This window comes from Oxyura jamaicensis, chromosome 10, assembly GCF_011077185.1.
Source record: "Oxyura jamaicensis isolate SHBP4307 breed ruddy duck chromosome 10, BPBGC_Ojam_1.0, whole genome shotgun sequence".
NCBI lineage: Eukaryota > Metazoa > Chordata > Aves > Anseriformes > Anatidae > Oxyura > Oxyura jamaicensis.
In genome coordinates this window covers 8,272,976-8,300,921 of record NC_048902.1, presented here as the reverse complement: position 1 = coordinate 8,300,921, position 27,946 = coordinate 8,272,976, and the positions used below count along the sequence as shown (strand labels likewise).

The 27,946-nt window shown below is 39.8% G+C and overlaps 1 protein-coding gene across 4 annotated transcripts in view; it reads left to right on the top strand.

Annotated features, from left to right (window-relative positions):
* Positions 1 to 27,442, top strand: part of SCAPER (S-phase cyclin A associated protein in the ER) — a 163,784-nt gene extending 136,342 nt beyond the window's left edge. For 3 of the 4 annotated variants that reach the window (XM_035335866.1, XM_035335865.1, XM_035335867.1), the window contains 5 exons: positions 3,417 to 3,654; positions 6,697 to 6,846; positions 22,122 to 22,313; positions 24,964 to 25,015; positions 26,680 to 27,442. In XM_035335866.1, the coding sequence (XP_035191757.1) occupies positions 3,417 to 3,654; positions 6,697 to 6,846; positions 22,122 to 22,313; positions 24,964 to 25,015; positions 26,680 to 26,774 (727 nt within the window). In that variant the 3' untranslated portion in view covers positions 26,775 to 27,442. Of the gene's footprint in view, positions 1 to 3,416; positions 3,655 to 6,696; positions 6,847 to 14,519; positions 16,353 to 22,121; positions 22,314 to 24,963; positions 25,016 to 26,679 lie in introns of those variants that run through there. The other variant, XM_035335869.1, reaches the window with a different exon arrangement.
* Positions 27,443 to 27,946: the final 504 nt, after the last annotated feature.

Genomic DNA, 27,946 nt, shown 5'->3' with positions numbered 1-27,946 from the left:
TGCAGCAGGAATCTGCAGAAAGACACAGCTGGCAGGTTTAGGTGATGTTTCAGGAAGCGTCTCTGCTGACTTCATGCAGACACACTCACTTAAAGACCACAGGGCTTCCAGTCAAAGCTTTTCCAGGCATGAGAACCTTTCTCATAGGTTCCAGGCAGAGGAAAAGAAAATTAATGTCATAAATTGTTGTGCAGTGCAGTCCCACCCAAAACAAAGCTCTAGGACTTTTTCCACTTCTTTTATTCTGTACAGGGTAGATGCTGGGATTATTAGGACTGTTAGAAACCACAAGCTGACTGCGTTTCTTCCCTTGCAGGAGGTAAGGGGCATCAAATCATAATTTTAAGTATAACTTTATTGTACTTCAGCTTGTCTTTTGAATGTTATTACACATTTTGAGAGAATCCTGCACTGGGTGCCTTCTGAAGCGCTGTCACGGCTGGTTTGGGGGCTGAGCTTCTTTAAGGAATCTTGGGAGTTCCAGTTGGTTGTTAAAGGCTGCCAGCAGTAAACAAACACCCTGTTTTTGGAACCTGTACAATAAACTCAGTCGCATGAAGCTCCAGCTGAGCCTCTACAAACGGCTGGCCTCTAACGTGGGGCTGAGGGGGACGCCTGGTGCTGACTGACACTAGTGGGGTATTTGTGTAACAGCCCAGGTGTGCCTGGAAAAGAGGCATGCTTACCTTGCTTTTCTTCTCACTGGATATTATCTGAGAACTGATTGCTTCTTTCAAATATTTGTGAAGTAATTGGATGGTCTCCTGGGCTTTTTGGACAGCATAAGCGTCACTGAAATAGGACTGGAACATGAGGTAATTCTTGATGTGTCACCGGAGGATGCTGTACTTGGAGCTTCTCTGTAATATCAGCCACTCACAGACTGTAAATAGAAAGTGCTTTAAAAGAAATGGTACCCGTAAATGCTAATTACAGATAAAATCATTCCTTACATGTATGACCTAACTAATCAAAATCAGAAGCGATTTATCTGAGCAGCTATTTTCTAAATGTAAAGATGTGAGAGAACAGTGATGGAAGCAGAGGCATGCTGATAGAGTAAACGGAGTACGGCAGCATTTACTCTGTTTTACTGTACAGTGTTCACCTGGGCTCAGGGCAGGTGCGGCTGAGAAGGCCCCTCAAAGGCTGTGAAGAAGGTGCCGAGAGATTTCATAGCCTGAATGCTAAAATAACCTTCCTGAGCCTCCTAAATCTCACCACTGTCCCCTGCAGCAGGTCAGCCTTCTCACCGCCCCCCCAGCTGCCAAGTGACCACTGCTTGGGTGCACAGTCAGAGTTTGGGGTACCAAAAAGACCTGCCCATCAGCGTTATAGTATGCAGCTCTTGGTGGTTGTTTTAGTGCCCTTTCATGCGACCTTACAGATTTGTCCCCCCAAGAACATGCATGGATGCTAGCTTTGAAATTTACTGTGCTAAGTGTGAAGATGGTGTGCTTCATGCAGCTTTCTTCTCCTCTTGAATATTTTAGCTGTACTTGAAATGAGTCAGTATCAGGCCATTCTTGGTGAAGCGCCGAATGCAGGATGATTGTCCTGCTCTGCCAGTTTTGCTCTCTCTTTCATCCAAGGAAGCTATTACGAACAGAAATCAATAGCCGCTGTTGGCGAGGTGATGCTTTCCTGCCTCCTTTTTCACTTCCCTAGAAGATGGGAAAATGACAGCAAGGCGATGGTCACCAAAACGTGTCACTTGCGGAGGTTTGGTGCTCTGTTGAAGACAGGCGTTTGTATCATAAAAAGCAGGGTTGGTCCAGCTAGCTAGGGTTAGAGTTGGAATCTTGACCAGATCAGAGCAGTGACCTGAGGATGAGGAGCCCAGTGCCCTGTTTGTTAACAGGACGTGGTACAGGTGCTTCAGAGGCAAATACTGAGATTATATGGAGCTGTTTTGGTCAAGGAAAAGATCCTAGCTGATCCTGGTCAACAGGAGTATTCTCAGTCTTTCAAGAGTCCAGTCTCTTCTGTAATAAGCTGAGGTCTTTGAAGTTACAGATTATTTTAGAAAGTGGGTCTTGTTCCCAGTTCTTCTTATATTCACTGTTTTCCCATTCCTTCTGCTTTTAGTTCTTATAAAAGGGAAAGATACCCTCACCTGGTTTGTCCTTTATAATATTTACTCTCCCGTATCACCTGTTCTATTTTCTCTTAATAATAATGGAAAAAAGAATCAATCTTTGTAGTCTCTTTTGATATTGACTTTTTTTTTTTACCTCATATGCTATTATGCTATGTTTGCATCTTAAAAACAATATTTTGATGTACTATATATTCAGTGTTACTGCTCTTTGTATCTTAATGTTTAAGTTTTTCCTTCGATTGCCAATACAGACTAACTGCATTTCCGTAATGAAGTTCACATGGGCTTTGTGGTGGGTTTGGATTAGAACTTGAAATGTATGAAACTTGTTGGATGATTTCATGCACTTCATTTTGTGTTTGCCTGCCTTCTACAGATTGTTTAACCTCCAGAGTGGTGATAGTCTTAGTCTTCACTACTAGTGGCTATCTTACATCATTTTGTAGATTATTAGTAATGCAGGGAAAAAAAAAGAAAAAAGAAAACAGGAACAGTACAAATCCTTGAGGGATTACGTTAAGTGCACTTGGAAGTTTGGATGTGAGGATGTGAAGGGCATCTGGAGTAGGTTGTTTGTCTGTTCTGATATCCCAGGAAGGCAAAAATTTTCTTCTCTGTTTTATTTGCGTGCCCAAAAGATACCAAAGAAGCCTTGTTTTGGTTTGCATAAGCTGTGCCGGTTTGTCTTGAGCATTTCATACTTACTTTTGCTTTGCTACTATCCAGTCGTCCGTAACAGCATCTGACTGAAATAAGTAGTAGTGTGTTTTCCTTACTGCTTAACCACTTCATTCTTCAATTCCTGCAGAACAATTTAATTACGATCATCTGGTCCAAGTAGCTTCTTTTGCTCCATAGGTAGTCAGGCTGTTGCAGTGCCTGCTGCCCGTCCCTGATGCAGGGAGAGTGTCAGGGTGCTCCAACCTGGGAGAGGGAACGCTGGCTGCAGGCTGCTGGCTGCAGAGAGAGGCTTGCGTGGAGCCCCAGGAAGTGCCCCCAGGCTTCGGACTTGAAAGCTGTCGAGTTTCTGCACGGCCTTGCATTGGTATCATGAACCCAGTTGGGAAGCAAAGACACCAGTATGTGGAGAAAGATATTTAAGGAATACAGCTGCACTGTAATTAAAGAGAGCATGAGACAGTGCCCAGATCATTGAAACTATTTTGCGGAAATGTTGTGGTTTCTCAACACATTAGACATCAGTTTTTTCCTTTTTAACAGTTTACTTGTTCTCTAACATTTGGCTTATAACTCCCTCATCCTGGGCAAGTGTGTGCTGGTATCCTTTTCAGACAGTTTAATGTTTCTTTGACAGATCTTGGAACATATTTGACAATACACGTCAGGATCCCACAGGACTAACAGCGGTTCTTCAGTCTACAGATCTGGTTGGAGTCTTGCATATGCTGTACTGTGTTCTTTTCCATGGGACCATTTCAGATCCAAACACAGCAAGTCCTAAAGACAGCTATGCAGAGAACACAATCCAGGTTGCCATTCAGAGTTTACGTTTCTTCAATAGTTTTGCTGTTCTTGATCTGCCTGCTTTTCAGGTAACAGATGTTTTACAACTTTTGCTTAGTGTGAAAATGTTAATTACCACATATATTTTGACTTAGTTTGGTCTTCTGGGTCTTAGTTACGTAAGGAACGTTTATATTTTTTCCTGCACAAAGTTGCTAATTGTTATTTCTACCTTTTGACTGTGGCTAATGAATCCAACCGAAGAGTGAAAACTCGAATACATGAAATGCTGAATCTTCTTGTGTCCAAAAATCCTTACTTTCAGCACAGTACTTTTTTATGTTTCATAAGACCCAAAAAGTAAAAACAACAAATATTTGTCGAAAGCATTTTTTTTTCTGATGAGAAAGGACTTGCTTATATTATAGCCATAATTCACATTTTTCTGTACTGCTTGCATTGAGATTATTAAGATTGTACTTATGAAGCTGAAAATCACTTGATATCTAAACTTTTCATCAAAGTAAAACTTTGATAAAAAGGATATGTATCTTTTCAATTTTTATATTCATAAAAATCAAAAAGATCACATTTTAGTAAGTCTTTTCTTATCTGTTAGAGGTTACTATGGTAAATGAATCATTTTACCATACTGACAATTTGTCAATACTGTATTTGATGAATTGTAAAGCTTTTGTTTTGTTAATATAAAGCACCTGCCAGAAAGTGTTGCTTTGCAAAACACATTTAGCAACATCAATCTCGTCCTATTCATCAGACCAGTTATCTGTTCCATTTTTAATGTGTTGTTAGTTTATAAATTGCACCACAGACTCCATCTGAAATGTGTTAAAATCAGTGAGAGCTTTGCATGAGTGAAGAATTTCATACAAAGTATACATTTCTTTCAGTTTGTGTTTCTCTACTTTGATTTTTAGTACATCTAGCATCTCTCATTACAGCAACAAGCAGTTTACATGTAGCAATACACATCTGTATAGATGCAGTTGTGGGGTTGGGTCCAGTCCAGTCAGGATGTTTTTGTTTGTTTGTTTTTTATGGAGCACAGAGACTATTTTTTTTTTTTTTTGGAGTTTCATGTAAAACAACTCTTAGACACACCATTAACTCCTATTTCATTCTGTAAATCAGACTAGGTCTCTTTTACAGCACGCCCAGGAGCTCTTGGTTTTGGACTGAAGTTTGTTTGCTGCTGTAGGTGTTCCAGATGTGCACCAGAGAGTGCAGGTCAAATCAGGGCAGTTACGGTGCGTAGGCTGGTAGTGGGGCTTTACAGAATTGCACCACAACCTACTGCTGTTTCCAGAAACCACGACTAATTTTTAAAACGTCAGCTTCCGCCGATGCTGCCTGTATTTATTCCTCTACCGCCATAGCTGAGCATGTGTAACAACCCAACAGCATTAAATCCTGCATCCTCTAGTCGGCATTAGTTTGTTCTATGTGGAAACTGGTAAGGCAGTCGTTACTGTGTAACGGTGAGACACAGCTAACTGGTGTGAGTAGATTTCATTCAGTGCATTGATACAGGTCTCCACCCAGGGAAGTGTCTATCTGCTGAGCTGTCTTAAGGAATGGAGAGCATAATCCTGTTTGTGAGGGACAGACGCGCTCATGTAGTCTCAGCAGCCACCCGTTTCCCTGCGGTAACGGGGTTTGTTTCTGTAGTGCTAAAAGCTCAACCTCCACCTGAGGCCAATTACTGTCCATCCTGACTTTGTGGGCTGCAGCAGACAGCAGGGAGAAAAACTGTATTTTTTGCGTGGTCAGATCGTTATCTCTAAGGAATCGTTTTATCACATAATAGTAGGACTATAGAATAGGGTGTTTTTTTTTTTTTTTTGATTAACAGAAGAGCCTCTGGTATTCTCAAGTTTGTATTAGCACAGATGGCTCATGAGTATATATTTCATTTAATTTGACAGTCTAAACAATTGAAAGATGGTAGTGAGAAACAACACAGGATCCTGAGCTGATATTAATTCTGGCTAAAAAGGAAGCATAGTTTCCTTGAAAAATTAGTTTAACTTCTATACACAAACTCAGGTGCCCTTTGACCTGCTGTTATCAGGGAAGGTTAAACCCAGAGTGCTAGGTCAGAGCCTGAGTGGACAGCCCTAATTAAAGAAGGGTGGCCTTACGAATGGCATTTACATGACAGTGGTAAATGGTCACTGTATTGTGCTTTACATTTTGAAAGTATACTAACTTAGCAAAATGCTTGAGATGCAAGATGGAGAATAATCACAGCTGAGCCCGTTTTAATTCTCAAGGATTCTGTTTTTCTTGGATAGGCTTTCAGTATGCTAAAGCTAAACTACTACAGCTTGGGATTTATGTAAATGGACTTAACACAGACTCCAAGGTACAAAATCAAGAAAACACTCAAATGAAAGAAATTTTCTCACAGGCCTGCACTGCTGTTTCATTAGAGTTAGTAGACTGTCTTGTTCATTCCTTGTGCTTTAGTCTTCCCCTTTGACCTTGTGTCGTTCTATCTGTTTGACATGTTTATTAAATAGAGGCTGTAGGCTGTGCAGATAAAATCTAATTCTGAATCTCCACGTTACAGCAATTTGCCTACTTTTACAAAGTATCCCAAAAAGCTTTGCAGCTCAATGTTCTCTCCATTTGGATGTTTTTAAAATGTTTGCAAAGTCATTATTTCGTATTAATCTTTGTATTCCATTCAGAGCACAAATTATTAATGCAAAATGCATTTTGCTCTTCTGCAAAAATGAAGATGATTTGTTTTCTTTTGCTTCTTACTAGGAAATATTATTAGCATTAACTTTTCCTGGAACATGTAAGTCAAATGAAATGGTCGACCGAATGCTACGCTGCATGTCAACTAAGCAGAATCCAATTTTCCTGTATCCCTTTAAAATTAGAATTTATTCTTATTTTTGTGGCTTTTAATGTTACAGTCCAGGTGTAACTGAATGAAATAAGAGATTTGTTTCTGTCCTTCTGCAAAAAACAACTGCTTGCAACAAAGAACATAGTCAGTACTTACCGTCAAAATGTGTGCCACTGATGCATATGTGATTCACGTAATTTCTATAACATACTGCTAGACTGTAATTTCTGTTTCTTGGCCTTTTTTCCAGTCCATTGTGGGTGCCGAAGGACTGTCCCTTGCGTTCCGCCATATTACCAGCTCTTTGCTCTGGTACTGTTCTCAGCATACCTGTGAAAGATTGCTGCATGAAGTCATTATTTGTGTGGGCTATTTTACTGTAAACAACACAGATAATCAGGTAAGGCAAATGGAAAATGGGATCAGAAGTTATCACATGCACATTTAGTCATGGATCACTCAAAAAAAAAAAAACAAATCCCCTCAACATTGCTTTTGCAGCACTTGGGATTCCAGTGAACACCAGTATATGCATTTGCGAAACAGAAGCTGAAGTTACGTCTTAGCAAAAAAAATCTTTAATTTTTTGTGGCTGTAAGCAAACTCTGTGTTCTATGCAGATAACTATGCTGACCTCGCATTGGTCATAACTAGCTTCTCTCTGCCAAGATAAGCAGAGATCAGCAACTGATATTTTTAATTCCAAATTAAGTTCATGGCAGCTTGATTGGACAGCTGTGGTATCCAAATACAACCTTTTAAAGACAACCAACTAGTGTGCCATGAAGGCATGTCCTCAGTTGCCAACATAGCCATTTGCTTGGGTACCCAGAGAGCTCATTTACATTTAAACCTTCTTTTCATTATATCTTTCTACTAGTAAAGCAAACACTCTGCCAAACAGACAGTGAATATCCCCACCTAGCTTCCCTGATTGTTGTCCACTTTTGTTAATGTACTCTGTGACTTCTCATACTGGTGAAAACAGCTTACTAAATAACCCAGTTGCAAAACTTGAAAATTATTTAAATTCATACACTTTAGTCTTAAAAGTCATCTGGTTTCCTCGACTTTTTTTTTTTTTTTTTTTCCTGCAGCGTTTCAGGGAGATGGGCAGGGCAGAGGTTGGCACTTGCTCTTTGTTTTTGAGTATGTTAGCCTGACTCTGGATTGTGTGGAAACTGCATTATAGCACCTACATCTTTGGTGTGATTCAGTTGAGTATTGTGTTTTGTGAAGTTATTTGGTCTGTTTTCTCTCCAAACTTTGAGCAGTTGGTTCCCATTTTTTCTGTGTTTGGGGGGCCGGTGTCAGGATGAGGAGCTTGGTCCCCTCAGTTAAGCTGAAGAGCAAAACAAAGATGTGGTTCAACTTGTCAGCAAAGGTTAGAGAAAAGCTGTCCAGTTACATTCTTACAGTTGTTGACTATAATTGGAACATTCTAATATCTTAAAGCTGACAACACTGTCAGAAATATTCCATAATTATATAATATAATTATATAGTAATGTTTCTATGGTTTTGGCCACAACGTGAAGGAGGATCCTGCAGCCTTCCTACGCTGTGGAGCCAAATCCCATTCAGGGTTTAGAGGCTGGCTGGCGCTGTTCCCCAGCACACAGACTGTCGGGCCCCCAAAGTACAAACCACGGTCTAGAGCCTCTCAGGAACAGGGACTGCCTGTGGGCAGTACTTTTTAGCATGATCATTTTGAAAATCCGCTGCAATTTTCTCATCCCCATTGCTGCACAAGTAGTCGTGCTGGCATCCAGAGGTGCCAGCAAACAATGTTTTTTTTTCTCTGCAGTTTCAAATTTTCTTTTCTGGCACACAAGTATAAACAGATGTGATTCATTGCAAAGAGGACTTGCAACTATAAATGTGCCAGGAATAGCACAGAAGAGGGATTTCCTACCAGCAATGTCTGTTAGAGCACACTGTAGTGCCTGTCACTGTTCAGCACTCGTTCCCTGGGGCAGAGGTCCGACTGTCAGGAGCCGGCATGGTGCCACAGCAGCAGCGAGCTATGGTGGCTGCAGGCAGGCAGGCAAGAGACTAAGTATGTGCATCGTGTGTTTGTTTGTGGGCATCTTTCCCAGCTGGTAATTTTACAATGTCTTGGAGTCTTCAGCATGTGCACTTGTGGTTGAGGTCATGTGCCGTCACTAATCTACCCCCAAACTGAGTTAATTTTCAAGATTAAAAGGCAGCTTTGGCAGCTCTGCAAGACAAGTTTAGGTCTTTGTTAAAACGACCGCGGTATGTTAGTACTTTTCATATGCTAAAAGCAGTCCTTTATGGTGGTTTGCTTTGGTGGTACTATCTCCGGAGTTGTCACGCCATACTTCTTACTTAATGTCTCATATTAGTGTTTAATATTCCTATTCCCTAGCTTTAACTGAGAAAGAAGCATTTTTGTTCATGAAAGTTTTCTCCATTACAATTCTCGATGAGAATTAACAAAATGAACGGTAATGAGGGAGTGTTCAGCCCACCATAGACTCTTTGTATGTACACCTGTGCATATTAAAGTCTACAGCTGTATTCCTAGTGGATTGTGCTATTCCTGACAGCATTGCTAAAGTTTCAAAAGGCCAGAGTCCTGCTCGCACAGGTACTCGTAAAATATAGGGAAGCTTATAAAATAATATTTTTACTTTTACTACTAGGCAGGCAGGGAGACTTGTGTATGGTCATTATTTTCAGGTGCTGTTAGTGTTGTGACTTCCAATAAAGATATGATGCCTTGTGTAAAAGGCGAAGTGCTTTCTACTCATTCCCTCATGGTTTAATTTTTTATTATGTTTCGAGCTTCCAATTTTTTCTCTCACTGTGGATCATCTGCAGAGTGCTACTAAAAATAAAAAATTGGTCTCACAGTGAAAGCTTTCACATAGCAGGCTTGAACTCCTGGAAAGAACTGCATCGTAAAAATAGATATGCCAGACTTGAGCTATGAAACCAAACGTTCATAGAGCCTGGTAGCTCTTTTTATTTACTATTTGAACAGACTTTACAAAGAGTCAGTAACTGATGTATTTTGCAGCAGGCTCGCATAATTCTTGCAATCAAATCCATTTTTGTTTTGAATTGTTTGTATTTGAAATAGGTCTTTTCCTCTCTGCATTTGCATTCCTTATTACAAAGCTGTGTAAGTTTTCATTCTTTTCAACTACCAAAAAAGAACAGAGTTATTTAGAGCTTTCAGTGTGACTTTTTCCAACAACACTAACAGATAAAATATCCCAAACGGCATACTGGAATAAAGAAAAAATAGCGTTAATTATTCAAAAACTTGCAGTTTGGAGAAGAGAGTTTTCTAAAAAAAAAAAAAAAAAAAGGAATTTTACAGTCTGTCAACCTCGACATTGACCTTGTGTAGTAGTACTGTGATTTAAGCGAAGTGAATTATTACCCCTACGCAGTCAAAATAATAGAAGGGCAATTTCCTAAACATTTCACATTCATAAAGCAAAATCTTCCAAGAGCATCATATACTGCTCACTGAATGTAATTCAGGTTTTTTTATTCTATCTGCAAAACTTTACAGTTAGTCGAGTGACAAACACAAAAGGGAAGTTCCTTTCTGTCTCCTGTCTTCCAGCCTGCTATTTCAGTGCAGCTTGCAGGAGCCCGTGGAAGGGCAGGGTCTTGCAGTGGGTCCTGCACATGCGTGCAGTGTCCGTGGCTGGGTCCCAGGTCGTGGTTTTACCGCTGTTAGCTTTTGGTCCAGGCCCTCATGATTCTGTCGAGGAGCAATGAGGACAATGGACAGCGAAGGAATGCATTCCCAAGTGTTTTGATAGTGCTCGCTCTGTTTATTCTAGAAAGACTGATTTTGCTGACTCTGCCCACATGTAATATATTGGTAATATTCTTTTCCTTTTCTTTTTTCTTTGTTCTAACATTCATAAAACCTTGTCAGGGCAGCTGCTGTCGCTGAGGAAATAAATCAGTTATGAAACTGAAAAATTCAAAAAGCAAAGTGTTTCTTTAATATTTTAAATGGTTCAACATCATTAGTCAAGCCTAAACCGCGCTGTCTGTTTTGTATCGGCACGTGAACTTCTGTTTACTATAGAGTTAGACAGCCCGCCTTCCACGAGACGGCCTTCTGTAATCATGCCTGAGCGGAGCTCAGCTTTATTAGGCGTCTGCTTTGCATGAAGTATGATCCAGGAACTGGTGGTCACCCTTTTTTGGCCACCCTTTAATCTATTAACTTACAAAATGGTTCCCATGATACCGAGGGTAGAGATGTAAAACAAAACAGTAATAAAAATAATGTCCCATCTTTTAATAAACCAATCGCACTAGAGGACTGCAGTTGCTAATTAAAATGTTCTTGTTAATTAAAAATATCCTTCTATTTCATTACATTTTTATTCTCTTTCTTGGATTTAATTATTACAATGACTGTAATTAGCATGTGCTGTCAACTCACTTCATTTGCATATTATATTGGATAATTGAATGTGGTCCTGTAATTAAATTAACATGAATGACAGATGATTTGGCTTCTTTCACATTGCTGTACTGGGAATAAGAATCTTTCCATATTCATCGCACTTACTGAATATTTTGCATTTGAAAAGTCATCAGATCCTCCGGCTCAGGACCTTGTCTGACAGGCTCCAAAAGAAGTTGCATTGTTCATTTGTGCAATTGATTTAAATAAATAGAGCTTTTTCTTTTGTCACTGTTTGGCACACATGACATGCTGTTTTGAGAGTGCTCCAGCGGAATCTTGCTAACGTCTGGGATTTGTAGGACACGGGACTTTATACTTCTAAGTTGTTGAGCTGAAACATAGCAGTACTGCATTGCAAAACCTAACATTTCTGTGAAAGAGCTAGGGAGACGCATATGCAGCTTTTTAATTTTTTGTTACAAAAGGTAGGGTTTGTTATAGGTACAGTTAGGAACTTTAACTAGAGTCGCTGGAAGAAAAAGGGATATGCAAACCATATGTCTTTGAAGAAGGGATTTCGTTCCGGGAAGTTTGTCTTGCAGTTGCAGTAGTTTAACTAACTTGTTTCTCTGTCACTCCAAACCTTTTATCCCTAGGCAGTTGTGTCCATATGAACAGGACATCATTTTCATTGTAAGCTTAGAAATAATTGAGGTGTTAATATCAAATAATCCTTAAGCTGAAAATAGCAGTAGACGGAGTTAAATTTGATAGTGTCATTCACTCACGAGAAATTTATCCATGCTATATAGATGTGGAAAATGTATTGCAAAGCATGTTTCAGGTGTGCCATCCACTCAAAGGAACAAGGAACAGTAAGATTTCAGAATATCTGGGGAGAGGAATTTCTCCTGTCTTAAAAATATAGAACGTCACAAAGTAGTGTCACAGATAAAAATACGTTCAAAGAAATAAAGTTGTATGGAAGGCACAGTTCTGAAAGGTTCGTGAAATTTATTGCTCGTTTCCATCACCAAAAAAAATGGTAGAAGGTCCCCAAGAAAGGCTCCATACATAGATTTTTTTCCTCTTTTTTATTTAAATGACTGGCTTATATTTTCCTACTTTTTAGCATTTTTTTTTCTTGTGACAAGTATTATTTCTGACATGAAATAACAGAATACTTTATCCCTCATTAAGTAGTGTGCGTATGAACTTGAAGTTGATTAATGTATCACGTACATATGTATATTACGTGCCCTGACTGTGGTTACAAGTACTGCTAGTTGTGAGGGGCAATCACGAAAAGACTTCAGATTAAAAGCTGTCTTCTTTAGGGAAATTATTTTGTGCAGTTGACTGTGCTGAGTTTGAGTATGGCCAGCTTCATCTAGTGTTAGCATAAAGAAAGAAAATAGCTTCAAAAAGTAACTATCAGGGAACTTGGAAACTGGAATAACAGGGAAACTTAGAAGAATGGTTATAAAAATATTATGTAAAGATTGCATGTAGGTTGTTTACTGAAAGCCGTCATTAAATTTCCATTATTTATGTTGCTTCTGGGGCTAGGCTGGGACTGGAATAATTTTGATCTGATAGGTGGAGGTTTTAAAAAACAGAACACGAGAGTAAAGGTGCAGGAATTGGTAGTTACTGTGTGCTTAATAGCTGTATACGTTAGCAAACAGTGTCTGAAATTACTTAGTTCTGATTTTGATCTTTTTTTTTTCAGAGGGGGTATTTTTAGGAGTATGGATTTCATACTGAGGTTGTTGGTTTAGTTAAGGCTTTCCAAAAAAAAAAATAAAAATTGAAAACTTTATAAGTTTTAATTTAAAAAAAAAGATCAATTTTGTTAAATAGCTGATTTCAGCGAGTGAGTCATGTGAAATTGTATTCTTGACTACCATTTAGGAGCACTTCAGTCCCCAGAGGATTAAACTCACCATCTTAAAATGGAGTAAATGAACACAGCGCTGTAACGTATGCTTTTTCTCTATCAGTCTTACATAGTCAGATCACATAAATTCGCCTAAGTGAACTCATGGCTTTAGAAAAGCTGGCATTCCTCACCGGCCAGGCAGCGAAAATTGGAAATGCCTCTGGGGTGGTTGGCCGGACACCTTTGTTGTTATTTGAGCTTACTGATGAACAACAACATTTAAAGAGCAATCGATGACAAAGCAAATAAAATACAATGTGAGCATCGTGGACTGCATATTTCACGCTTCATGTTCCCATTGTATTTCTAACGCTCCAAAATGTGTCTTGTTTCTTTTTTATTTTGTTTTTTAGAGGGTGCAGGGAAGGAATTATAATGTGAGCAAAGACTTAAAGTGAAATCAGCTGTATTTAGTTTCAGTTTAGGAAGGCTGGCTGATTCGTGTTAGGAGAGGGAGCGGGAGCACATAGGAGTTAGTATGAGAAATGAATGCATTTGGATTTATCTTATTGTATTGTTCTTAAATTGTAAACACCAAAGAATAAACTTGGCTCCCAGTGTCATCAAAAGCAGTGCTTCCAGCAACCTTAATACGTCATCCATAAGTAAAGCCTTGAGAAGAGAGGGCTGGAGAGAGTGAGTGGCTAATGTCGCAGCCTCCAGAGGGCTATGTCCTAATCTCGGATCAGGAAGAGAGAGTTTTGTGGTCTCAGCTTTTAATCTCCGTTTTAAAAGTTTGGCATAACCACTTTCTTCTCAGCAAAGACCTAGACCTGGAATATTTTGGCATTGGCCAGTGGAGATGCATTGGTGGAGATGCCTGCACAAGCTTGCGCGATGCCTGCCTTTCCTCTGCCTCTTCCTAATCGAGCGTGCCAGTCTCTCTTTTCCATGAGAATTAAATTTCACACCAAAACTTAACACAAAGTCTAAAGTCTGCAAATCTTTAATCAGGCCTTGTGAGCTATTGTCTGTTTTGCCTCATGTGTGAAGGAACTCCCTGTTCTTCTCCCATAAACTTAAAGTTTTCCAAGTCTCTGCAGACCCGCAGTGACTGTCCTGAACATCGCTGGCCCCACACGGAGAGGACATCAGCCTGCTCTCTATTCACAGCTTTGGGCTCCAACAGTTGGCAGATGTTCCAAGTACTTGGATGCTGCTGCATGGGTGGGAACATGCAAGAGACCTAAAGAAGTCTCCCAAACCTATTTCATCATGTTTAGCTCAAATAAATGAGTATCACTTGATTGAAGTGATATTGAAATATAAAGAAAAAAATAGAATCGATTAAGTCTTGCAAAAATAAATACTATGGAAAATCTTGCACATTTTTCATGGCAGCAAAGTACATTTTCTTGCTCTCTGAAGCTTTTTCTCAAGCCAGCTCTGTAACGTCATGTGTTTCAGTCTTTTTAGCTGACGATCAAATGCTTTCACAAAGCCTTTACCTTTATTGTTGAAGTCAGAAAGCAAAATGTTCTAGTAATAAAAATTGTAAGACTGTGTAGCTTATTTGCAAGTAGGTTTTTGGTTGGTTTTAAAAAGAGAGAATGCTCTGAGAGAGATAAAATATTTTCTGTGTTTTAGACTGTAATAGTTTATTTACTCACACTTTCTGGGGATTTTGACCCAGCTAGATCTGTTTTCAAGGATAGTGGCAGAAACTTCTTCTGATAGTCAGTTTGAACTTCTTTTGACTGAGGTCCTGTACCCTCTCTAGGCTTCAAATTATGAATTCTTCATTTTCATCAGTTGAGTTACACCTCTAAATGAGTAGAGGGTCTTGCCTAGAACAGCAGCCTGAAGTTCAAAGTGGTGCATCCTCAAAGTTGAAGATCTTATCTAAATGTGAAGATGATTCTTGAAAAATAATGCAAGGTCCAATTCTGATCATTTCAGTGTTCAGACCCATACGTAAGGAACTGAGATGTGGTAGATTTTGGTGGATTTTTTTTTTAAGCTTATACATGTATTTCGCAACACATTAGGTGTATAATAATATTATCCTCTGATAAAAAATAAATAGTCCAACACTTAAACATATAAATCCACCGTTAGGTTATTTTGGAAACTATAAAGCTTAACTTTTTCTAGAAAGTAATGTTACCCTTGAATTTAACAAGATATTTAAATACGTGCTTGACATTAAGCATGAGAACAACCTCACGTGTTTAAACGTTTATTTTCTTGTCATTATGTTAAATGCTAAAATGCCATCATTTTTAAAGTAAAGCTTTTCTGTACTGCTTTTCCTTAGTACTCTTCCTGGTTCGGCTGTTAGGTTACCAGGTAATCCTGTAGCCTGGGCATGTGCTGAATTCTCAGGTAGCCTCAGTGCGTATTGGAATCATTTCCTTTCTCTTCTCACCTTTTAGTCAAGCTAATATTTTAAATGTATTTATTGATTAATTGAATCTCTATAGTCTTTGTTCTTTTAACTAAGGTACCTTGTTGCTTATCATTTTGAGTGACATTTTTTCAAGAGTTTCACACCAAGAACTTCTTTATCTAGGTTTCCCACTAGTATCGCTGTTGATAAGCATTTTTACATTTTTAAACATATCACTGTACTTGTATTTGCTGTTATCCTATCTGCATGTTCAAAGAGCTTTGGATGATTCTACAAAAACTGCTCAGATATTTTTTTCTTTTCTTATGCATGCCCAGAGCACCACAAAGCACTGTGCTCTTAAACCATAGAGCTAGCTCTGAAAGGACACCACTCATAATGTGGTTTATAGGAAGACAAATGCTATTTCTGAACTCTGTTATCTGCCCAATTTCTCTCGGAAAGCTTGTGTGTGCTGTTAAGAAAATAAACACTGAAATATTTCAAATAGACCAAATTCTTATTTTAAAATTTGAATGTAGCATTTTGGAACATTGCTTTTGCATAGAAACAGTGCTCTGATTCCTGATAAATGTTAGAAGGAGTTTAGAACATTCTTTGCTCAGAGCCTTGCCAATAGTGGAGTTTGCAAAATGGAAAGAAAAGAGCTTGACCTTAAAACAGAAGAAGAGCCTAAGTGGTGACATATTCCGCTGATTAAATACTAGCAGTATGGGATCTGTTTATATAGAAGCAAAGAAATAATGCAGAACTAACTTTGAAGAGAAACTCTGGACTACTAATATAAAGACTTATTTCTTTTACAAAGTTATAAATAACCTGACATCAAACAAAAGTGTTTAACTGTTTGATGTATTCTCTGTAGTTACAGAGTCAATGCACAGTTCAGCTCTTATTCAATAAAGCTATTAGTTGTGTGTGCCAATCAGAACTGACTTTGATAGAAATTATAAATAGAAAAGAAGCATTAATAGTTCCCATACCAACAGTACAATTTTAAGAGCCAAATGTTTACAATGGCCATGTCCAAGTTGGGAACTGTAGGTCATGCAAGATTGTGGAAGTGCCAGGGGGTGCCCCTTAGAGAACCGTGAGCCTTTCAGTCAGCATTGTTTGGAGAATATTGTGTCTGAACCTGAAATAGGTTACAGCAGAAGACCACAGTCAAAGTGAACATTTTAATGCTTTGCTTCACTTAAAAAAAAAAAAAAAAGAGAGAAGGAAATATTTCTAGGAAGTGTAATCAGCTTGCAGTGACAATGGCTGTTATTTGTTACTGAGAGACTATGGAATACAGTTCTTCATTAGGAGTGTTTTCTCTGCAAGAGCTGAGGAAGGCGTCACTTCAGGAAATTTTATACTTAAAGTTAAGATTCAAGCAAGTTCTTCTCTTTCCAATTACATGCTGCTGTGATAATTTCATCTCACTTTGTTTAATGCGACACCTCCAACTTCTAATACTTGGTCAAATTACTAAAAAATGCCAGCAGCCTTTGAGGAAATAATAAATGGCAAAAACTCCTACAAATTTTAGACATGCTGCTCACCAGTACAATTGATGGTGTCTTGCAGCTTCTCAGAGGTATAGACAGTCCTCGGTAAATAATAATTCTTTCACAGTATGATGTTTGTCTGCTCTAGCACAGTGTAGTTCCTTGAGAACCTGGCTTTCTGAATCAACTGAATACTTGCTTCTCAGTTCTTTGTTTCGCTGTTGCATAGACAAAAAGCTTGCTGCAGGCTTGCTTTTCCTCCTGACCAGAAAATTAATTACACTTTTTGAAAGATAATTCCTGTGTTTTTATGGTGTGTATGGACAGAAATAATTGACATGAACGGTGATTTGCCAGAGCTGCAAATGTCCAAGTGAAACAAGAAAACCTAAATCCGTCAGTAGAGCTAAACTAAATATTGCTCTGAAAATCACCACTTCCAATCTCTAATAATCCTGGACTGGCCTTGAGTTTTACAGAAGAAGTGAAAAAGATCGTTTTGTAAGACTGAGCCTTCTTTTTTCTGTTGTTGTTCCTTGTAGCAAAATATCTGACAATATTTAGTGTGTGTGCATAGAAGCATTTTAAAACAATCTGTGATCTTAATCTTCTCTAAATTTCTGAAGAGTTGCTGGCAAATTTTAAATTCAGTTAGTTTTTTTTTTTTTTCAAATGCTTGTCATGTAGAAAGTATGCAGTTACAACTTGGAAACAGACATTTGGATTGTCACCAGCCATACTTCCTCATGGGTTAAAAAAATGTAAATCTTCAAAAAACATTTTGATTAAACTCGTTCTTGAAAACCGAGCCACAGGCATCTTCACTTATGAGTCAAATCGGGATATTAGAGTTCTTAAAGAATATATGAATCACCAGTTCACGTCAATTTGGGTAATACTTGTTCAATATTTTGCATGCACCCATTCCTCAACTTTCTGACTGACACATTAGATTTCTCAATGAAAATTCTGATTATTACTTGCAAGACGTTTATAAACTCAGCTACCCTAGTGTGGTTCCAAAGACTAGAGGTTTCTTGTTTTAATTTTGTTGTAAAATTAGCCATTGACTTGGTAAGATTTGACTTCTTATTTATTATGACATGTAGCTGCTGATGTGTATCAATCAAAAAAGCAGGATCCTGCTAGCTATGGATATTTTACTGTGTAGCTTTGGCAAAAGTTTATACATAGGCATGTAAGTATTTTTTTTTTCATGATAAAAGGAATATAGGGAAAGATTGAATCCAAGACAGATGTTTTATGTATCGCATACAGTATGTAAAAAGAATTATGAGGTGTTCACCAAAATGTCTTTCTCTTGGTAGTTCTCATGTGAAGGCTGCCCCTGTGTATGCGAGCAGTTAGCTCCCTGCCCTTGTGAGCAAGGAAGGGAGTCGCAGCTTCCAGATTGTCATTGCTCCAGGATCCACAGAAAGCTTGTTTTGTGTGTCTGGAGCTTCACAGAGAAAGGAAAGAGCTGTACATTGCCTAAGCTATTCGGAGGAAATTGAACCTACATTATTTAGGTCCTTGTGGTTTACTAGTTACCTAGCAAAGGTCTTTAGTCCTATGAAGATCTGCTTTGCAAGGTGCCAGAAAGGGAAAGAAAAGAAAAGGGAAAGGAAAGGTGCTGGAGCTGTCCCAGTGGGCATACAAAGAAGAATTGCAGGATCCAGGACAGAAAAGCCTTCTAGCAGTCACCTCGACTGTGTAGCCAGAAACACTGCTTCAGCGGCAGGGAAGCCTTATCTCCCAGCAAAATGATGAGTTCCCCTCACAACTTTATTACTGTTCCAATACTACAAGGAGCTTTTAATTTTTTTGATTGATTGTCCTTTTTTATTGCTCAAGTGCTGTGTGGCATATTGCTGGCTTTTGTCATTGTAGCCTGTTTTGAAAGACTGACTTTTATACTGCTTCAGACTTTCACAGCTCGAAGAATTGCAGCAATGTGTAAGCAATATACTATATAGTGAATATTGGCCCATATAAACCTGAGAAAAAAAATGGATTCCACCTTGAGACAACAGGAATCATTCTTTCCTAAGTGGTAAGCTTCGGTGGATGGGGATGGTTATTGCACTCGAGAGGCACACGGGAGCAGGGCTTGCCGGCTGGGGTAGGGAAGAGGGGCTGGGGTAGGGAAGAGGTGAGCGCCTGCTCCTCTGGCTATTGGAGATGAAGCACATTAGTGGGGCCTGCGGGAGGCTGTAACCGGTGGGAGTGACAGAAGATAACGGATAGGCAACCCTGAGAGGTGTTGCTCAGTAAAAAGTTCCCCCAGGTCATCACATTAGTCATTGTGCTGGACAGTCAGCTAGCGCGGCATGGTAGACACAGCATGCGGGCTGGAAGCTGTGAATTCAGACAGAGACCAAGCACGGAGAATGCTGTTCCTAAACGTGGCTCTTAGCGAAGCTTGAAAGTAAACAAAATCAAATATTAGAGTGGCGTGCATTGTGTACAGCCCTTCCTAACTGTCATCTTACGCAGTGGAGAGGGTGCCTGAGTTTGGCACAGTAAGGGACCTGAGATGCTCTAGCTTCTCGTTTTGGACATGCTTCTGTGTGGAGAGCAGAGTGTGCCATTGGCCAGTGCTTGCTCGCGTGCTGTCTGTTACTCACATCTCGTCATCTGCTGAGCTCCGCTGCCGAAACGTACCGCAGATGGTCTTCAGTTTGGCAGGTAGCAGGAAGAAAAACTTTATTAATTCATCATGAAATAGTATTTCACAAATATAGTTGCAGTTTGTCTTACCTGCATGTAGTTTCTGTCTTCACAGGGTTTTTCTAGTGTTTGCTGTGTTGGGTCAAAACCAACCTAGGCTAAGCAAGTTCATCATCTTTGCAATTTCTTTAAGTAAAGCATGGGCAAAGCTAATGAGGCCATAGGAATATCTTGAAATTAACAGTAGGCAACATTTTAAGTAAAACACAGAAAACAGCAATATGAATGAACTGCTCTGAATAACAGTAGAGTAGCTTTTACTAATTCGATCGAGGTCTCAATACAGAAAAAGACCACAAGTAAATATTAATGGGACCTAGACACATATCTGGAGTTAAGCAGGTGCTTAAGTGCTTGGCTGTACAGAAATGCAGTGATTTAATTAAGATCTTGTTACGTTTGACAGGCATATCTGACTTTCAGGCTGGAGAGAGAGCAACAAGAAAAGCTAATTCTGGCATTCTAGTATGTGACAGGAATTCCTGCGCTGCCTTTCAGTAAGGGGTTTGTATCTCATATGAGAGCATTTTACGAGAAGAGTATTCCAAGTCTGCAAAACTCCCTAGAATCGTCCAGCAAAAAGATGGAAGTGACTGTTTAAAAAAAAAAAAAAAAGAGAGAGAGACTTTTTCCAACATAAAAAGTCATAGACAAGGTTTTCATTTGTTTTCTTTACTGTTCATCTGCTCAGTCGAGTGCTGGACTTCACTTTCTCTGCCACTTGACAGTGAAACGAGGAATATGTTCTTAGAGGTTTATTTGCTTGGGAATTGTTTCCAGTGAGGGGTGAGTTATTTCATGATTTTTTTCAGGCTACATAATGCAGTGTATCAGGTTTAGTGTAGCTGCATTAGTACAATGAGCTGAACTCATTTAATTGATTCCATGTGTGATAAATACCAGATCAAAATAATCAGCAGCTCTTGTGTATAACTTCCCTATCTTTAATGTTGATAACATCTTAGTAAAAAAGTTGAAACGAAAAAGATAATGAAATAGTAATTCCGTGAGCGCTGTTTGGGTGTCTGCACTGTTCGTTTGAGAAGAGTTCACTAATTATCCACGGCATTTCTAGAACAGGTAAGGGAAGTGAAGTGTGAAATGAAAAATGAAAAGTCCTCCAAACCGCTTTTCCTAGGTCTGTTCCTCAGGTCCAGTGGCCATTAAAAAGAAGTGGAGTTCTCTCACTCTGTCCTGTACAAATACAAGCTGTAGTTATGTTCGTACAGTTACGACTGAAGGATTTTCCTGATTGTAGGGTTTGCCATAGAAAAAAACTAGAGTTAGATCATACCCAGCATGATTAATTTACAGTGCCAGCAGTGAGCACAAAGCGTGGTAGCCAACAGTTAAGTTCAGCATCATCCAAATGCTTTCGTGGTGGGCTAGATATTTTCCTCAAAAGAGCACTGTATACTTAATTGTCACATATTTGTCTGTCTCTTAAAAATTCCTCCTGGCTTTAAGGTCATTAAGACAATTCTGCAAGTATTTTGAAAGGTTTTCAGTGCCTTTTAGGCTGGTGAACTGAAAAAATGCAAACTATTACTTTGTTGATCTTGTTTTTAAACTGAACTGCATTATCAACTCAGAGTGTGTTCTTAAGGTATTGTTAAAAGTGCTTTGAAAACTTGTAAATCCCTGTAATTTATGTTCCTGTGGTCTCAACTGCTTCTTTCTGTCCTTCTGGTTTTAATTTCAATGCAGTCTTGTCTGGGTGTGTACCTGTAAAATTGTGTTTTTCCAAGTACAATTTACAGTCATGACCCTAAGTTTTACAGTGTTCAGCCCTATAGGAGCTTCCTCCTATGCTGAAAAGCCAACTTTGGGTCAAGCAGCTCTTTCATATTACCATTGTCTAATCGAGGTTGCTTGGAACAGATCCGATTTTGAATTTTTTTCAGTTTATCACAAGACTTTATAAGAATATCAAGTAAATTGGAAAAGTTCCTTTGCAAGAGACCAGTATAGCATTGCCTTATTTTTCCAGATGTACGTAGTTGTAAACTTAGCCTCCTTCATGACAACAGTCCCATTTATCTAAACAATTCTCCTTTTAGAGTCAATGGCACTGATAGAAACTGAGATAAGAAATACAGATGGGAGGATCTTTTGGAGTCTCTACTGAAACTCATTGCTGTGCAGCTTACAATCACCTTTTCTTTTCTGTGCCTGAGAATGCGTAGCAGACATCTACAATGAAACAGAGTCCTCTCTGATTGCCAGAGAGCACTCCAGTAAAGGATGAGCAAGCTTCATCAGGCTTTTGTGGTCCTGGTGATCTCGCTCCTGATTTTTTCTTTTTTATTTTTCCAATAGAGATATGCTTACTGTGTTTAAATGGTGGCAGTTGTTTCTGTCTTTGTTGTTGTGGGTGGTTTTTTTTTTTTTTTGTAGTCCTAAACTTAGGACAGTGCCTTTGCTTTAATTCTTTGTCTTAAACAAAAGTATTGTAATGCTCAGATTAATCCAGTTCTCATTTTTATTCTCTTTTTTTTTGGCGACACAGGCAAAAGCAGTTTCACAGCCTTATTTTCTTTGTGTTCCCCTGCAATAAAAATAATATTTGCACACTAAAACAGAAGTTAGTTGGACTAAATGTTCTAAGATTTATTTTTAGTATTTACTAAAATGTTTTCTTCTCAGCCATGTTCATATTTTTAGCATGACTTCAACACTCTTGATGATTAACAGGAAGAGAAGACCAGATAGGCTACGTGTTCTAATTTTGTTACGTTTGTGTTTTCAGATCATTGTACAATCTGGCCGTCACCCCACAGTGCTGCAGAAGCTGTGCCAGTTGCCTTTCCAGTATTTCAGTGATCCTCGTTTAATCAAAGTGCTCTTCCCTTCACTAATAGCTGCTTGTTACAATAACTCCCAGAACAAGATCATCCTGGAGCAGGAGATGAGCTGTGTGTTACTCGCCACGTTCATTCAGGTAGCTATGCCAGTAAGAGCAGTGCGTGCAGGAAGACTGCAGCTGTTCTTCTCACCTTTGCTGTGTATATAGAAATCGCCTGCCTTAGGTAAAACAAGTAAACAGCATTGAAGTACTTTAAGATTCTGTGCAACTCTTTTCGAACCACAGATGATGCCTGTACTTGAGACATCTTAAAACACTGAAAGGTTACCGAGTAGTTTGGGTTCTCACTATCGCCTGCAGCATCCTGTTGTCATTAAAGTTACTGGACGTGAAAGGAAGATTTGGTGTAGATCATACTGTTACCAGGCAATTCTTTTAAAATACGTATTATTTTTTTAAGGGCTGCACATACAGCATATCTGAAATCTCTATGTTAATCTGTTTATATATAAATGTACAGTTGTATACTGTGTACATCAGATTTACAGGGAGAACTGAACAGAAGTGTATATATTTTATGCAGAAAATACACAGAACATATGTTACCGGTCTAATCTTGCAATCTTTATTTTTGACAGTAAGCCACTGAGGTCATTACAAATACTGTTTTGAATAAGGATTTACAGGGGGTTTGTTCTCTTTGTGTAAATTTATATGCTGTGCTTTATCAGCTTTCACGTGTGCCTCATGCTTTCCATACATTTTACCATCTATCTTCAAATGAATAAATGCTGTTTTCATAAACACTTTGCTATTACAGAATAATACGCTTTTAGGACTCTCTATCAGTCACCTGAGAGTTACTGTTGTTGATACGGAAACGTTACTCCAACTCGTTCCTAATGCTTTGCAGCTAGTCAAAGGGTAGGCTACACAGATTTGGGGGAGAGGGCGTAGGAACTAAATATTTACTAAAAGTCTTAGCATAGCTAAGTTATAACTGGCTTATCAAGCTTCTGAGTGGAACTACTTTTTATTCTTTCAATACTAAAATAATTGCATATCAAATTAAAAACGACAACAAAAACCTCATAACTTAGCATTAGAAGAATTTGCCATAATGTAATGAACTTCTGTTTAAATATGAAGCTATAATTCATCTTTGGCTTTTTTATATTGAAACACTTTAATATGAAAACTACAGATTTCACTCTAGAAGGTGCCGTAGCAAAAAATAACTTAAGCATTATCAGTCAATTCAGCAAGCTTGGTTTGTGTTCCAATTAAAAAAAAAAAAAAAAAAAAAAAAAAAAAAGTAGGGAATAGTGTCCCCCATCAAATAATTAAGGTTATTTACCTTGATTCCTTTAGTCTAAAGTGGCATTTAAATCCCCAGTAGCTGCAGCAAAATGTAAATATATTTGCAAGGGTCAGCATTATTAATTCGATTTCTAATTAGGGGAGTATTTGTATCTCAGATGCCAAGTCCCAGTGCTATTCCTTCAGGCTTTTAGAAGAGTTGCTTTAAAATACAGAAGATCCTTGTGGGCTCTACACTGTCAAGTTTTTGCTGGCTTCGCTGATACTTCAATATTTTACTCACTTTAAAATCTCATCCCAAATGTTGAACACACACACACACACACACAGAAAACGATTCTGAAAGGAACCAAGGAATGCTCAAATCCTCGTACACACAGAAGAGCCTTGCCCCTGCACTTTTATTTCAACCCGCTGCTGTTTGTCAAGCAAATCTCTCGTTTGCTTCAGTGGAAGTTTTGGTAAAGTCTGTAAAATGTTTCCCCGTGACTAGAAAATGAGATTCTTCCTGTGCCAGGGAATGCAAAAAGAAGTCCCGTTTACGTAAAAGTTTGGTCGTGTGTACGAATATAACACTTAAATACCGTGTGTTAAATGTGTGCAGCGTAAATCAAAGGAAAATGATTGCTGGATTTTACAGCTATCCACGTTAAGCCTCCTGGCCAACAGATCTATTTCCATCCTCCTGCAGAAGGTTGCATCATCCTTTTTTTGTTACTTCTGTTTCTAGATGTGCTGAAATAATTTTTAAAAAATACATATTTAGGAGTATCTATGATTTGCTAAATTGTATCTCCTGTCAAATAAACCACCTCTGCTCAGCGAGAGCTTAAACTAAAGATCCGCTCCTCAAAGCCCTCTCCGTACTGGGGCAGCTGAGCTGCATAATCCTGCTTGGTTCAGAGCGAAGTCGGTGTCCTTGCCGACTCTGGAGGACGCAGCCTCCTGCCCAGTAGGAGCAGCGAGCGCAGTATTGCCTGGAGTTAATTGTGTCCTTGGAGGAACTTCACTTACTGTCAGGGAATCGGGATCTCAGGCTCCTGGGTCACCGGGAAGCACAGCCGATCAAACTGGGATCATTCAACAATTTTGTAAGTGTGTGTTTGGACTCTGTAGTGCAAGTCTAAAACACTATTTGTTTTAAAGAAATACAGCTATATCAATTGTCTCCAATTAAAAAGTCGTGATAAATACTTATTTTCAAAGAAGATACTAAATAGCTGTTTTTCTGTGGTGTGTATTAATGTCATAAAAAAAAAAAAAAAAAGGTTATGAAGTCCCCTGTATATTATAGAATTTAATTATTAGCAGTTCTCTGTTGTGATGTGTAGCAAACAAGACTTCGGTAATTTACAGATTTCATAATGTATTAGTATTTTTGGGTGACTGTAAATACTTAAAAAGTTGTTTTATTTCCTCAGGTGCAAGGTCTGAAAACCTGATTTTATTTTTTTTTTCTCCATAGGACTTTGCACAGAGTTCAGGCCAAATGGATAATCAGTTATCTCATCAGAGGGGTAGGTCTCCATGAAATGTAACAGAGTAGCAATTAGGCTACAAAATACGTAGATAATACATTTTACCATGAATGAGATATTTTTTCAATCTGCCTCACCACGAAAGGAATACAGCAGGATGATTTTACAGTTTTGGGAGAGGCTCCCTAGCTTGAAATTTGACTAAAACACGTGTGGCTTCCAGTCTGCTATTCACAGTATCAGGAATTCAGGCTGTTAATCTTTATTAAATGCTGCGTGGTATTCTCTCCTAAAATGTGATCCTGTACATGCACACATTTAATTAGCTGTCACAAAGACTACCTTCAAAAGTTTTAGGTTACAGCAGCCGTGGAGCCATACCAATACACCGGAGGAGCCAAAAATTAGTAAAATACTGTCCTGTAATTATCCTGTAAAGTTTGTCAGTTTGCAGAAGAACTGCAGCGTTTCCTCCGTTCCAAGTATTGTGTAAAAATGCAGTTAACCATTTTAGACTAACCATTTGAAAGATTCTCAGCTAAGACAGCTCTTACTTGTTGAACAAATGTGAAATTCAAGTACATTGATGGGAAAATCATCTCGAGTCACCCACATTTTGCGTAAAGTATGTCGCTTGGACAGTTGTTTCTCCCTAACAGCAAGCAGAAATTCACCACTGTATTGCTGAATGCTTGGCAGAAGATAAGCAGTTCTAGGTCTAAAACATAAGCTTTGTGTTTAAAAATAAATTACAAAATTTAAAATTAACATAAACATATGGTGATTTTACTGTCAACATTATACCTTCTAGTTTGAAGCAGCCTCGTACAGTGTCTGCAAAACAAACTTTCCAGGATTGCGTTTGCATGAGAAACTGCTGAAGAAATATCTTAAATCCAAGTGGAAAACTGCTTTTTTATTTTCATGATTCAGACTGAATGAACTTTTAAACAAAGATGACTATGTGGTGACATGAGAGTGTAATTTCTAAACATTCTCCCGTTGCAAAAAGCTGAGTTAATAATAGCAGTATGAGCAAGATTATTTTTATCTATTATATCACTTGAATGTGAAGGACAGACAGTGTTGTTTCCCCAAAATAAAATAAAAATGGGAACAGTGACGCTGCTCAGAAAAGAATTAGAAAGTTCTCCATTGTTCAGTGCTGCACTGCAACACGCTGCTGGCAGGGTCAGATCCTGCAAACCTTCGCACGCATGTGTAGTCCGTTCACGTCACCAGCAGTGCTCACAGGAGTACAAGCTGAGTTTGCCATCTTGCTGCGAGCTTTGGGGGAATCGGGGAGCACGGCTCCTCCACAGCACTGTGTGGAGCAGGGGGCTGCTGAGCCAAGCCAGGCTGCGCCAGCACGAGCACGGCTGAGCGGGTCCCCACGGGGTCTGGAAACGCGCAGTATGTAGAGACATACGTAATGCTGCGGTGCCTGCCGCGGAGAGCCTGACCCAGTAAATTAAAAATCTGCGCCTCTGCTCATCAGGCCCCCGTGCCCCCATTTCCAAAGCCCAACCTCAATGCCTGTAGCTCTGCATTAGCATTTCTCCATGATTTGAGAAGTTTTTGGTAGGGGGAGGGGAGCAAATGACTTGAAGTATCTCAAATTGGCTGCGTGTTCATTATTCTTGTTTTATTGCCATCTTATCTAGAGGGAATAACTTGGTGATTTTATGTTCTGTCTTCAACAGAAAAATTTTTCAATTCTCAAGATTATCTTGAGCTGTCCAACAGATTCCCCCGGCAGTCCTGGGAAGAAGCTCGACAGTTCTTCTTGAAAAAATAAGTGGTGTATTTGTTTTTAAGGTCCCCGGCATTGTAATGCTGACTGGCTCGTGCTGACTACCTTCTCTACGAGGCTATTCTGAAAAATTTTTGATACTCTAAATACTTACGCTGTAGATATATATAATTTGCACTATTTATATCATAAGTACTGTAGATACTTTCAAGTTCTGTTTCATAATTTTGATAATTTGAGTTTATTTCATTCATGAATCCTATGTCATGGTTTGGGTACTTTCTACCTTCTGATGTGGTGGTACTTGCACTGCAGAACTGCTGAACTGAGATTGCCAATAGAGGAAATATGTTCTATATGTCCTGTAATAAAATAACTTATTCTGACTATGGAGTGACTTCTGCGTTACAAATGTTGGTGTGTTTGAATTACGATAAGCAGCGCATGGCTCGGAGAGGGGAAAAAAGCAGACAAGCGAGGTGGGTAAGATGTCCTTCCAGTTACTCAGACGTCTAAAGCATTTCTCGGAACTGCCTCTGAGGAAACTTCGTTTGTAATGTTTTACTGATACGTCTCGCGTAATATGGATTTTGTAACCCGTGCGCGTTTTTAACATTTCGATAAGCCTTTAATAACGCTCTTCTAAACGTTGTGATGTTCTCCTGACGGCGCCGTACCCCTGGAGCCCCCCCATTAAACCCTCAGCCCTGCCACCCGCCTCAGAGCTTTCTTCTCGCGCCTCGCGCCCTTCCCGCGCAGCGCCCCGCGGCCCGGCCCCAGAGCCGCGGCCGCTGCTGCCGGGGGGCCCTCAGGAAGGCGCCGCCGGGGCCGGGCCGAGCTCGTCGCGCTCCGGGCCGCCCTCAGCGGGCGCTGTCCCCGCTTCGCAGGCCCGCGCCGCCCCCCCTCCGCCCCCCACCCCCCTCCGGCCCGCACCTGAGGCGGTGGCGCTCGGGACCCGACCCGCCCGGGCTGGCCCCTCCGGGAGCCGCGGGCTGAGGGGACCGGGCCCTCGGGCGCGGTTTGAGGGCCACGAAGGAACGGGCCGGGGCCGGCCGGGGCCCGGCGGATCGTTCTTGAGAGCTGAAACCCGCGGCTCCGCCCGGCAGCTCCCAGCGGGCCGCAGGTAACGAACGCGGGGACCCCGCCGCGGGGGGAGCCGGGGAGCCGGGCAGCCCTTCCCTGCACGGCCCGGCCGGGGACCCGCGGAGGTCGGGGCG